We start from the raw sequence: 13,383 nt of genomic DNA on the forward strand, positions 1-13,383 counted from the left end.
GAAATATCCACCTTCAGGTGCATCTGCTGATATCTGTAAATACTCAGATGAGTAAAAATGCAGACAAGATAAATTCATTTGTTCCTTACTTGTAGAGGGCATGTGGGTCTCAGAGTAGTGTACAGAGCCTGTGACAGGCAAATCTGGGAACAATCCCTCGGCTTCTTCCTGCCTCTCCTCTGCAGCTTCCTGCTTTACAGAGAGCTGCCACCCTGCTTTGGGTCAGCCTCCTCTCCCCAGTGCTGTGGCCAAGGACACGAGCCACAGATGGATGCAGACAGACAGACAAGGCAGCAAAGAGGCTGTGGCTGGCAGCATCCCAAGCACCAGCCTCAGAGCCCTGACAGCCTGACTCTGCCTTGGTGTCTGTGGGTATTTTCCAAAAAGGCGAAAAAAGCTTTCCAAGATAACTGAGTATACTGGGAGGAACCTGCCCCTCTGCATCAAGGCCCCAGGGACTTGTGCAAGCAGGGAGCAGGGCTGAAGTGGTGTGAGGCTGGCACTGCCCACGCTGCCCCATCGCAGGGAGCAGGGTCCCACAGTGCTGCTTGTCCTCCCTCACCCAGATCCTTGGGAGCATCTTTCCATGAATCCCTTTCCCTCACCATCCACTGGATCTGCATTTGATGGCAAAGGGTTGCATGCCAGAGGGACATCTCAGCTTCTCATTAATGATGAACCACCCCCTGGCACAGGGTTGCTGACACCAGCCCTTAGTCACAGTCTGGGAAGCTTTATTCAGAAAGGGCACAGAAAATGGCATTGGGAGAGGAAGCTTCAAGTGAGGCAGGAATCCTTCCCTTGAACAACATGTACGGAGATTTCTAAACCCTGGTGCAGTCTGCCAGGTCTTTGCCAGGCAGTGCAGCAGCTCAGCTGCTCACAAGTAGAGCTTTCTCATAAGCTTTTATAATTACAAAGCTTTGGGGCAAAATCGTTTCCAAACAAAAAAAGTTTTTAAGCACACACAAAACCAGGCCAGCTTGGACTCAAACAAACTCTGGCTGTTGCTCTGTATTGGAGCCTTGCCTTCCCTTAGCTTTCCTGGTTAGCCCTTCTGCATCCCAGACAAAGGGCTCTTTTTCCAGGGGGCTGTGGGTCAGGCCCTAACCTCTCCTCTGAGCTCTCAGGAAGGCATGTGGTCCCATCACCTTATGTGCAAACTAATTGAATAAATAATCTTTCCCCAAATTGCTCCTTAACTCCCTGCTTGCCATGCTGGTTGTGAGGGTCTGGCACTCTGTGGCTGTGATGTGCAGATGTAAATTCATGGCATTGATATGAGGAATAAATGCAGAAGGGAAGGGCAGTGGCTTTCTAAACGGAGTGTGATGTAGGAGTGGGTGTAAGGAGATCAGACTTCAGTTCCGCCGAGTTTCTGATGGTCCCTTCAGAGGCTGCTGAGACCCAGAACAGTTGCTGCTTTGTTGTGTCATGAACAGGGAGCTGCTAAGAGCATTCAACTGTCAGTCACCATTAGCTTTGTCTCCCTCATTTTATATGGTCCTTGTTTTATATAGACACTGATGTGATTTTGGAATGTGAGGCCTCATTTACAAAAAGTCTGAGACTACAACTGCTCTTGAAGGCAATGTGCAGGATACCTGTAGGATGTTAAATGCCTGAAAAAATCTGTTCCAAACAAGTCCTCACCAGTATGTTCTGAATGAGCCTCTCTGTAGCTCAATTCCCCACCTGTAAGAGGTGGATTTCAGTTGCTCTGAAAAGGAGTTTGTGAAGGCCCCAGATATTTTAGTGATAAGCAGCAAAGAAAAGACTGTCAAGGGAATCAGTAATTCTGTTTCTAGGGCAGGGCTGGAGCAGAGTGTAATCAATAAGACATACTGACTCAGGAGGATAAAACACACAATGGGACAACTCAGCAAGAAGTGCCTTCCTGTTGTTATGGACGGTGCTAGGAGGAACACACACAACAGACTGAGAATCCTAAGAGCCTCAGCAACATTGGAGTTGTCTAACTTTTAAATGCTTGATTTTGCAATGTTGCTGATGTTCTTTAGCACAGGAGTATTCCTGTGTGTCTATGCAGTGAGGATTAGGGCACCACATGGAGTTACTTGGATCCTAGCTGGTGTGCCATGGAGCCACCTGTAATGTGAAGTTGATATTTCTCTCACCTGAAGTGTACACTGGGGCAAAGCTACATTATTTTGGTGAGACACCCAGAGAACACAGCAGTGAAGTAAATAACATACTACCTGCAGACACTGAGCAAAGCCGTGGGGATGTCCTGGAGGAAGGAGAGAGCTGGCTGGCTGGAGGACAGGCCATGCAATCACCCATCTTCCCTTCTTATTTGTGACCTGTACTTCTTGCCACTCCTTCTTGTATGGCCAACTCTTCCCCTCTTCTTAGGACAGCTCTTCAGACCCCACAGAGTGCATGCCTGTGGTGTTCTCTGCTGGATTTCATTTGCAAACAGAAAAAGATATGGTGAAGTTTTTCACTTACATCCCCCTTATTCCACATCGTGTCTGTGCTCAGCTGAGTCGGGGTTAGTGAAGCTAAGGTTGGTGCCCTGGATTCCTCTATCAGTTCTGTTCTGCTGAGCCACAGGAACAGGGAAGCAGGCAGAGTTCATGGCATGCAACCTTCCCTTTCCTTGCAGCCTGGGGGAAGTGGGAGATAAAGTATTTAATTCCAGCTAAACCAGCCTAAAATGACTTGGGCTTTCAGTCTGACTCTGTACACAGTGTGACCATTTGCTGTACGATTCACTGCAGCTCTAACAGCTATTCCAAGTGTTTTGCAGAAGAAAGAAACTTACTTTCTTACTACTTTAGTTACTAGTTACCAAAATAAAACTGCAGCAACAAACTGTTCAGCATAACAATATCTTGTTCATGGGAGCTATGAAACGAAGCACTTGCCAAAGCACAAAGGAATCTGTAGTTTAAACACAGGCTGGAACTGGATGTTATATAGAAGCTGAAGTGATACCTCTGGTCCTGACAAGGAATGCTCAGGCAGAAATTGTCTCTCTGCTCTTGCAGGTTCATGATATCAAATTTCAAGCTTCAACTTTGGAAGAAAAGGAATCGTGGATAAAAGCCCTTAATGAAGGCATCAATAGAGGCAAAAACAAAATATTTGATGAGGTAAGAGAAACAGTTTTCAGACTCCTGTGTTTCTGTGTCAGTTCTCACCCATGGCTCCTTTAGCTAAAAGCAGAACTTGCCTGAGCCCCTGTTTTCCCTGTCCTTCCTCCATGCCCAGAGAAAGAGAAAGACATTGTATAAGGCAAGGCAGGTTCCTTCTCGTCAGGCTGGAGCTTTTAGCCACTTCAGTTCCCAGTTCAAGAAGGCAGTAAATGTAGAGAGCCATTTGCATCCTCCTACACTTTGCTGCCTTTACCTCTCTCCTGGCTGGGTTAGGTGTTGGGATGCAGGAACAGCTGGATGAGGAGATGGTGTGCCAGAGGGATGGACTGTGCTGCTAAGATAACAACTCATCAAGAGGCCCACGGGACACAAGAGCTCACCAGGTCAGGGGGAGATGGTCTGGTGACTTCAGTGGGCTTGGGATTAGATAATTCATGGGAGTTCCCTTCTTGCAATGCTTCCATTCAGCTTCAGCTTCAGCTGGTGCAGAGAAGCAGCTGCAGTGCAGCATTATGTAGAGCTGGGATACAGCTTGGAGAGACTCTTCGTCCCTTGCTGCCATGATCCTCTGCACCAAGCAGCCTGGAAACAGAGGTATTTGGTTAGGACATAGCCCAGTCTTCAGACTGGGAAAATGTGAAGTGTCTCAGTCCAGCAGCTATTCTGCCTGTAGCCTGGAGAGAAGTCTGGTGGAAAGTTATTCCATGGCCCCAGACAAACCTGCCTGTCTCTCAGTTAGCCCCAGCACACCTGCACTCCCAGATTCTCCTCCCATCCTGCTGCACAGAGGGAAGGATGAAGACTGCGCATCCTAGAGCCTGTTTAGCCTTGCCCTGCTCCCAGTTAGCTTGTGGATCAGCTCTGAGCTAAACCAAAGGAGCAGTATCTCCTCTTGTGTTGTTTCAGTAACTGAAAGGAAGTGCACAAAACCACCACCATGGGAATAACACAAGAAGGAACAGGCAGGGTGAGGAGGGACAAAACAATCAGCAAGATCTGTTTAGCAGAGTAAACCAAAGCAATGAATTTGAGCTTTGAGTAAAGGGCTAAGTGCTGCAGATACAGTGCTGGAGGTGTGAACTCTGAGAGCGTGGGCTTCGCTTTTATTCAGCAGAGTGCAAAAGGTGGCTATGGTGGGCAGTGAGCAAGCACTGCAAGGTGGGATCTCAGGTCTGCCCTGTGGCCTGGCGTTATGCGCCTTACAAGGACCTCAGAGGTTCTCAGAGGGAGCCAGCATCTAATGCTCATTCATTCCAGTAAGGATCAAACCTCAGATTTAAAGTGTTTCCACACAGGCCAGGCACAGGCTAATGGGTCAAAGCTCTCAGCTGGCTTGGATTAGCTTTTCTCCTCTGAAAGAGCTGTAAAACCACTGTGCCATATCAGCCAAGGATTGGGACCCATTTACCCCTTTAAGTCCCTATTTCACCCTCGCCAGCTTTTCTACTGTACAGGCTTGTGGTATCAAGGACATGCAGATGTTTCACCATCCCCAGTCACTGGTGCTGCTCCTCTGCAAGGAGCAGGCTCCAGCCCTCAGCCATTGCAGTGTGGTGGGTGGGTGGTCACAGAGCCAACACAGAGAAATACCTGTCAGGGTGCTGGGACCTCCCTCCCTACATGCAGGAGGCAGCGGATTTCTCGTCTGATTCCAAGATATAAATTTACTAATTCAGCTGGAGTTGCAATTAATCCAGGTCACTGCTCACACCTTCTCTTCAGCATCCTGCAGTCATTAGAGCTGTGGAAGGGAAAGGCTGTAACGAAGAGCTGCTGATACAGTTCACCGTCAGGTCACAGTTATTAATGAGCTTTCACCTTTAAGATGGTAACAGCAGTTTCATTGCTGTGCTCTGCCACATGCAGGAGCTGGTCCAAACATGGGGTGCAGTGAGGACAACAAAGGTCCTTGTGTCCTTCCGTCCCTGCCCCTTAGGTGGAGGAGAATTTAGCCATTACAAACCTCTGAGACCTTAAATATCCATCATGTATGTGCAGGGCTTTGCAGGGAGGCTGTAACTGAGCTCTGAGGCAAAGAGTAGTGGTGAAATATTCATCTGAATGCTTCCTCCCTTCATGTGTGACACTGAGAACATTATGGACATATCTTGACAAATTGATGACCCTCTTCCTTTTTTTCTTTCCCTCCTCTTCCCTCTGCTAAAGGTGAAAGTGGATGAGAGCCTTTCCTTGGACCACGTAACTCGGGACAGAGTGAAGGTGTCCCATGGGCGCAGACCACCCACAAGAACTCACCTAAAGGAGGTAAGTGCACTCCACTGGAGTGACCCGTCTTCCCAGCTGGGATCATCAAGGGCTGCTCCTTCCACTCAGGTACAAAACCCTCAGGTACAGACAGTCCAGAGAAAGCCAACAAGGAAAATAGCTACCCCTGGAAAAGACTGCACCAGCACCTCTCCAGGTTCCCATAGATCTGTATCTGCTGCAGCTTGTTACCATATATTTAGCTTTTCATAACTCGTGAGCTGCTTGACCATCTGGTGAGAGCCATTATAGTTTCATTTTCATCAGAAGAGACCAAACCTCCTATATTTATTTTCTAAGACGTGATGATTTTGTAGCCACAGTGGTCTGAAGGCAGAACTGCACAGCACATGGGCAGAAGCTGTATTTTTATTAAGCTAACTGGAGAAAGCAGATGAGCTTTCAAGCTTACAAGCCCTTCCTTAGGTCTGAAACAGAATACATTATTCTCCCAGGCAGTTTTATAGACTAACCTGTCTACTCGTAACTGATTTTTTGGATCTGTCACTTATAAAAACAGAAAGAAAAACCACAAAATAAACCTGCAGTTCATTTCCATGAGAGAGGTTCTTACTAATGTTTGATTCCTGTGATTTATGAAAAGGTTTCCAGACAGATTGATATTTTAGCAGAGCATTAATCTCAACCAAGGAAGGTTTTTAAATCAAACCTTCTTTCTTCAGACTTCCAAGACTCTGACTTATGTGCCTGCACAGCACTTAGATGACCCTTGTGCAGAAAATGAGATGCCTTGAGACTTTTTATTTTGCATAGAAATGGAGGGAGAGTGTCTCTTCCAGAGAAATGCATGGGCATGAATCACAGATTCCCATCCACTCCTCCAGAAAACCGCAGAAGAAAACATGACAAAAGTCACAGCAGCAATGTAGTGTGGATTCTTTGTTGCCTAATGTGGGTTCAGCAAGGTGGGAAGCCCTTCCCTAGGCACTAAAAAGATACCTCTTCCGTGCTCAGATCACTATTTTAATGAGATACCTCCAAGCTTAATACCTACAAGACCTCTCACCTTCAGGGAAATTCAGGGGAAACTGGCTTACAAATTCAGAAGCAGAAATGAGTGGAAAGGGAGGGGATGGAGCCTGCAGAAAGATGTGTATCACAGCTGCTGGCTGCAGATTGGTGAGGGAAATGGGATGAATGATGATTTTCAGTGTCAAAGCGGTCCAGGTGAGGATGGGTCAGGGCCAAGCTGCCAGGATGCAGCTTGCCTCAATCTCTGTGATGGGCTGGAAAGGCAAAGAGAGGCTTTAACTAAAGTCTGTGCACTGCAGGAGCCTGGCCCTGGCTGCAGCTACGCCTTCCTGTGGTTTTGGGTTCCCTCACACAGGAACTGTCACTGCGTTTCTCCCTCTGGGGCACTGAGCTGACACGCTGCAATGTCTTTGCTAAGTCCATCCTTTTTAGGAAAACCTCCCTACTAGAGTGATTTGCACACAGCCTGTGGTCTGAAGGAGGCTTAACCAGCTGAGGCTTGGCCTCAGTAAAATGGGGATGACATCAGGTTGGAGGAAGCAAGCAATAGGCAATGGTATTACAATACCATTGCATTGTAATACCAGCATCCCTGGCCAAGTGATCTAAAGATCAACTTGTTTTATATGTTCAAGTCAAAATATGACAGTCCCAAAAGCAAAAAGCAGATGAGACTTTAGGTAGGCATGTTGTAAATGAAAGGGGCAGAGGGATCCAGCTACCACAGGATAAGGAATTAAAATATGGCAGAGCTGAACATGAGCACTGAAAGAAAAACCAAGAAATAAGGTTAGTGCAGAATAAGCCTTGACATGTTCTTCTCAAAGGAAGTAGTAAAATAAGTTGTGTGCTTTTCATAGATCATAGAGTGGTTTGGGTTATAACAGACCTTGAAGGTCATTTTGCTCAAACCCTCTGCAGGGAATCTTCCAGTAGACCAGGCTGCTCAGAATCCCATCCAACCTGGCCTTGAACACTTCCAGGGGTGGGGCAGCTACAACCTCTCTGGGCAACCTGTGCCAGTGCCTCACCACCCTCATGGTAAATAATTTCTTCCTAATATCTAATCTCAACCTGCCCTCCCTCAGTTTAAGGCCATTCCTCCTTGTCCTTGTGAAAAGTCCCTCTCCAGCTCTCTTGGAGCCCCTTTAGGCACTGGATGTGTCTGTACGGTTTCCCTGAAGCCTTCTGGTCTCCAGGCTGAACAGTCCCAGCTCTCTCAGCCTGAAGCAGCAACCCCTTGCTTGCCATACTGGGTTGCAAGGGTCTTGCACTTTAACTTGAAGCTAAAGGATGGAGCAAAGGATTGATGATGAGATAGACACTGAAAACTTTCTCTCTTGTATTTCAGGCTGCCAAGTGTACATCAGATGGTATCTTGAGACTAGACCTGGATATGGTAGACAATGGACCACCAACCTTTGATTCCACTATCAGCGAAAGTGACAATGCACCACCTCAAAAAGAAACTCCAAAACCACCTATGCCACCTACAAAACCCACTGGCATAAAAGAAAACCAAGAGGCAGAGAACAATGTTCCTGACCAGGAGCATAAAAAACCTCTGTCTCCTCCCTTGCCTCCAGATAAGAAGCTCAAGGAAGGCCTCGCATCAAAGGACAGTGTAAATACCAAGGAAGAGGACTCTGTAAGCCCAGCAGAGAATATGGAAGGATCCCAAGCACCAAGTGAGGAGAACAAGGAGAACCATATTGAGGTCAGCAACAGGGGCATAGCAAAACCTCCAATTCCACCTCCTAAGAGTGTGCCAGACAAGCTAAAAGTAGCTTGGGACCAACCAATCACTGAACCTAAAAAGACAGAAGACTTGAAATCATCAGGAGTTGATAGCAAAGACAATCTGGCTGAGATTGCTGCTGCAGATGATGTTACAAAGCCTCCTGTTCCTCCTAAGGTTGTGTCAGAAAAAATGGTTGCCACAGTGAACTCCAGCCATGCTGACCTGAAAGCTGGGGGCAGGGAAGAGCTGGAGTCTGGCAGCTCCAAGCCCCCAGTGAACGGGATCGCAGCCAGCGAGGTAGCAGAGTTCACATCCCCAACAGCTGAAACAGAAGAAGGAAATGGGGGAACTGCTGCTGAGAAGGAACAGCAAACTTCAGCAGAAGAGACAGAGACTTCCTTAGCCACAGAAGCAGACCATGAGACTGTAAAAGCAACTACTGAGAAGACAAATCCTACAGAAAGCACTTCAGGTCTCAAACTTCGCAGTTCTTCTCTGGGAAATTTGCTCTCCGAGTCCAAAAATAAACAGGGTGCACTTCCAGGCCAAGGATTCCCGAAGGATTCCCATCAATGCTTAGCTACAATGGAGGAGAAAGTTGCTAATGAAAGGGAAAAGGCAGAAAAACTTCTGCAGAAGGTTTTACGTGAAGGGCTGGAACAGGCCCAGGAGGGGAATGGACCCCCAGTGATGGCAGAGACCTTGCTCAATGAGGCAGTGGAACAACTTCGGCAAGCTACACAAGTTTTGCAAGAAATCAAAGGTCTTGGAGAACTGAAAAAAGAAGCAACACAGAAACAGAAAGAAAAGCAAAAGGATCTAGTGACTCTTTATAGGAGAAGTGCTCCCTGACATCCTCTGCAAAGAGACTTCTTTCTCAAAATCAAAGCTAAACATTTGCCATTTATGATTTGTACCATTGCTAGGCCAGTGTCTAAGGGTGGTGTTTTGCTGTGCACATACCATGTTTCTGGGACAGAGTCGAGCTTTCAGTTATAGCATCTTTCTCTCTTTCTTCATGTTGTACATACCAGTCTGGTTCTAATCCTCTTAGCACAGCAGAAGGTTACAGGACAGTGAACAGTTTGAAAAATGTGAATGCTCTTTGAGGACTCTGTCCAAAGTCCTTTCAATGGATCAGGCCTTAAAAATTACTGGTAATCAGACCAAGCCAGATTTTTGAAAGGAGCAGAATGGCTATTCTAGCAAAAGTCCCTGTCTTTCTGTATTTACAGACAAGCAGATACCAGAGTACACTGGCACCTATCTGGTTTTCCCAGTTAAATCATTCAAGGATAAATGTAGTCAGTGTTTGTTCACTTGCTGGCAAGGGTTCCCAGACCACCTGGCCCAATGACATCTAGGAATGTAAAGATAAATGGTTTAATCTTTTCCAAAGATACTCATAAAACCACATCCACAGTTAAAAAGTGACCTCACACAGAAGCAAACCAAACTGGCCAACTCCTGACTCCAAGCAGTGTCCCTGATCTGGAGCAGCTGTATGAAGGCACTCTGAGACTGGCTCTGCAGAGCTTTAGGTGTGCTGAGCACTGTGTGTGTGAACACAAGGCTCAGTGCACCATTGCCAGGCAAGTACTGATTGTTCCTCTTTCATTAATAGGGAAATTGAGTTACACTTGGCCTGTGAGGGGTCTTGTAGCAGCACAACATGGTTATTATTGAGGACTACACCTATCTAGTAACTCTGAATCCTCTCAGCATTGTTGGGAACAATCAGCTAGGTATTTGGAAAACTTGTGTCCAGGAGATCCCCAGGAGCTTCCTAGGAGAGCTGTGACTGAGAAGCTTTGGAGATGTGAGTTCCTCCAGTGTTGTCTTGAGGTGTAACTGACAGGATCATTCACATCAGGCAGTGGGTTGGATGAGATCCCTCTTCCCATTGAATACGTCTCTGTCTGCTGTGTCCTGGCCAGCCTGACAGCCATGGTTTAGCCCAGACCTCTGGAAATGGCATACATGGAGGGAAGGGCATTTTGCACACACAGCTTTGGGGCAGGTCCCAGTGCCTTGAGTATATTAAAATCAAAATGCATTGCTACAGAAGGGTCTGAGGAAGGCTCTGGCATGATTCCCACAGTTTCCCTGCCCATCTGCTTAAAGCAGCCACAGTTCCTGTGGTCTTTAGGGATCTGAGCTGTGATAAATCATGTCTTTGCACCACTCTGTGTAACCTTGTACCTGAGCTGGGTCCCCTCCCATAATCTCTATAGTTGCTCTGAGGAGAATCGTGTGACAGTCCAAAGGACTTCTCCTTTGCTGAGCCAGACTCTGGAAGCATGGAAAAGGACTATCTTCCCGGTCTGATTTTAAGGAGTGACACGCTACCTTGACTCATTATTCTCATTTGACAGCACTTCCCTTAGCTCATCCATTTCATTTTTGTCCAATTTCCCAGGTTCCACAAGACTGCAGTGGGCTGCAAACATCCCCATAGCAGCACTGAAGCTTCATCTGAGCCTCCTCTTAGGCTAGGCACTTCAGGTCTGAGCACAGAAATGTTTGCTTTGGGCTTCCAAATATCCTATTTTCACTACCCAGAGCCAGTCAGACACATAGTGACTAGAACTGATACTTCTGTCTGTTTTGATTAAACCAGTCTTGGTTTCAATGGTCTCTTCCCTTCTCAAGACAACCATAGACATCACATGGGAATTCACTTGTTATTCTGTCAAGTGGAAAGTTCTACATAGTCAAACACTCAGGGCTCAGGTGCCAAAAAGCTTTGCATTGAGACAAATGTTTCCTATGTCCTAAACCCACCCCCAGGCACACAGCCTGGAGCAAACTCTGGATCTGTGTCATTTGCTGCTGTAGATTCAATGTGAACCGTAGGTCGTATTCACCTTTTCAGACACACTTAGGACAAGGGCTAAGAACACAGACAATATTCAGTGCCTATCTGCTATCTAAATGTATTTTTCTGCATGTGCACTTTTGTTTACCGAACACTGTGTGATATGAATGTGAGCTGGCAGAACCTGGTGTGCACTGGAAGTGGAGGGACATCAGCTCCAGGGAGCAGGGCAAGCTTTGGCAAGATGCAGGTCTATAACAAGAGATAAATTAGATGGGGAAAAACAGTTCATACTAACAGGAATACACACAAACCAGGGCAAACTCTGGGTACAGGTTTATATCCCAAGGCTAAGCCAATCCTAAACTCCAGGATGGGCAAATCAAGGTCTGGAACTGAAATCCAGGGAATGACAAGAGCTTTGGGGGTAGCTCAGTCCTCTAATTTATATACAAATGCTTTTGCTCTCACAAGTGTTTTCTTGTGGCAGTGTGTTCTGTGGATACTCATCTGGCAAAGTGCTGATGAAAATACCCAGAGATTCGTATCTGTCACAGCCAAACCTACAGGATGTGCTTATATTTACGGTATATTTTTTATATTATACTGAATATTCTAATGGATAAATGTCTGACATTTTACTGAATACCCATCAGTAGGAATCCTAACAGATAAATACCCTATATCTGTTAGGAAATGGGCAAGTTAAATCATTTTACAAGCTACAGCTAAGTACTGTATATGCTGAACTAACAGAACTTACTAAATTTGTATTATGTCTTGTAAATAGGTATAACTTAAGTGAAATCTCTGTAGCACCCAGTAACTCTCCTGCTGCGAATGCTTTGTTAGAGACTCTTGGTTTTAACTATTTTTTCTAACAGGGTTAACAGTTTCATCCTTAAACATCCAGCCTTCTACAGCAAGTCCCATCTTCAGTGTACATCCTGCCACCATGCACTTTGTTAAATCTTCCTTTAAACTTAAATTTAACCTTGCATCTAATTTCCGGCTGCACTAGGGCTGGTGTTTTTTGTGCCTGAAAAGCCTCTGGGCATGGAGCACTGGGGTGTGAGTCTGCGTTTTGGGCTGTGCCACCAGGTTACATGTCTGTGACAGGAAGGAAGTGAGTTTGCAAGCGAGCAAGTGTGGATGATGATCTGAAAAGCAGCTGCTGCAGCCCGTGGAAAGGCAGCACTTTGTCTCCTGCTTGTAAAGAGCTTTGAGATTGGCAATAAAACCTCCTTTTAAAAATCTGCTGTTTCAGAGCCATTTGTCCTAAAGGGGAGCAAGGAAAGGCCACCAGAAGCAGCACATTAAGGCTTTGCTCTGGAGGAGGGAAGGTTGCACAGGCTGTGGTCAGGCTGGGGTGTGCTAACCACAAGCCTGGAGGAAGGAGAAGCGCTGGGGGCTGCAGCTGGCACAGAGCTGGAGCTGCTGCTGCAGACAGTGCAGTTCCTGACTCATCCCTGCCAGCCAGCTTGGCTGCCTGGGCCAGAAAGCATGGCCAAGGCCAGGATCTCCTTCCGGAAAGCAATGGGAAACATCCTCATTTCTGGAGACCGGACCAAGTACAGTCTCCAGCAATGCGGGCTGGGCTGTCCTCATCTTCATGTGGACTCTCTGGTGTCTACAAAATGTGGAGCCTACTCAGCAGTCATTCCCTTGGTGGTGAGCAACACCAGAGCCTCATTCCTCTGCCTGGATGCCAGGAAGCTGCAGGAAGAGAAGGAGCTGGTATCACAGTGACTGCTTCCCCTCTGCAAAAACTGGGCAGAAACTGGTCAGTAGGTTACAAGGAAGCAGGGAAAAGAGTGCAAGCATATGCACCAGCCTATTGCAAAATAGGAACATTCATTTGGGTAGAAAAATGTGGTTAGCAAACACTCTAACCCCTTGCTGAAAAAGGGGCTGTTCCTCAGAGGAATGTCTAAGACACAGGGGTGATATGCTGTAGAATAAGGCACTTTACTCTTCTCACACTAAGAAAACTCAGAACACATCACATTTTGGCCTTAAATTGATGTTGGTAACAAAGGAAAGTATCTATCACTATTTGAAACAATTTTTAAAAATGCAAAAGAAAGCATACATAGTATTGGCATATTGACCATTTGTCTGACTGCTTTTAATTGAATGGATATTCACTGGTTATTGGTTCAAAGAGTCTGTGTTATTATGCAATCTGAAATAGAAAATGCAGGTCCTTGGTTCCTTGCAGTGATCCTACAGAACATAGTAATTTGCAACTGAAAAAGAGCAGCAAGAGCTCTTCTCGTCCCAGGGGGCCAAAAGATTTACTACAGCCTTGGCTAGTCTACTCTGATGACTAATTATTCTTGCTATTAAAAACTGTGTGTTTTATCTTAAATATGAGTCATCAGCAGTGAAGTTCTCCAAGATTTCCCCTTTCCAGTTTAAGAGTCAGAAAATTTGTAGACACA

The 13,383-nt window shown here is 46.3% G+C and overlaps 1 protein-coding gene across 1 annotated transcript in view; it reads left to right on the forward strand.

The window, feature by feature from the left end:
• The window catches only part of PLEKHO2 (pleckstrin homology domain containing, family O member 2), a gene marked incomplete at its 5' end in the record, with an annotated part of 19,463 nt that extends 10,490 nt beyond the window's left edge, over window positions 1-8,973 (forward strand). The window contains 3 exons of the mRNA XM_009083163.1: window positions 3,015-3,119; window positions 5,289-5,387; window positions 7,732-8,973. Coding sequence (XP_009081411.1) covers window positions 3,015-3,119; window positions 5,289-5,387; window positions 7,732-8,973 — 1,446 coding nt within the window. The remainder of the gene's footprint in view (window positions 1-3,014; window positions 3,120-5,288; window positions 5,388-7,731) is intronic.
• Window positions 8,974-13,383: the final 4,410 nt, after the last annotated feature.

This window comes from Acanthisitta chloris, unplaced genomic scaffold, assembly GCF_000695815.1.
Source record: "Acanthisitta chloris isolate BGI_N310 unplaced genomic scaffold, ASM69581v1 scaffold37109, whole genome shotgun sequence".
In the NCBI taxonomy this organism is placed as follows: Eukaryota; Metazoa; Chordata; class Aves; order Passeriformes; family Acanthisittidae; genus Acanthisitta; species Acanthisitta chloris.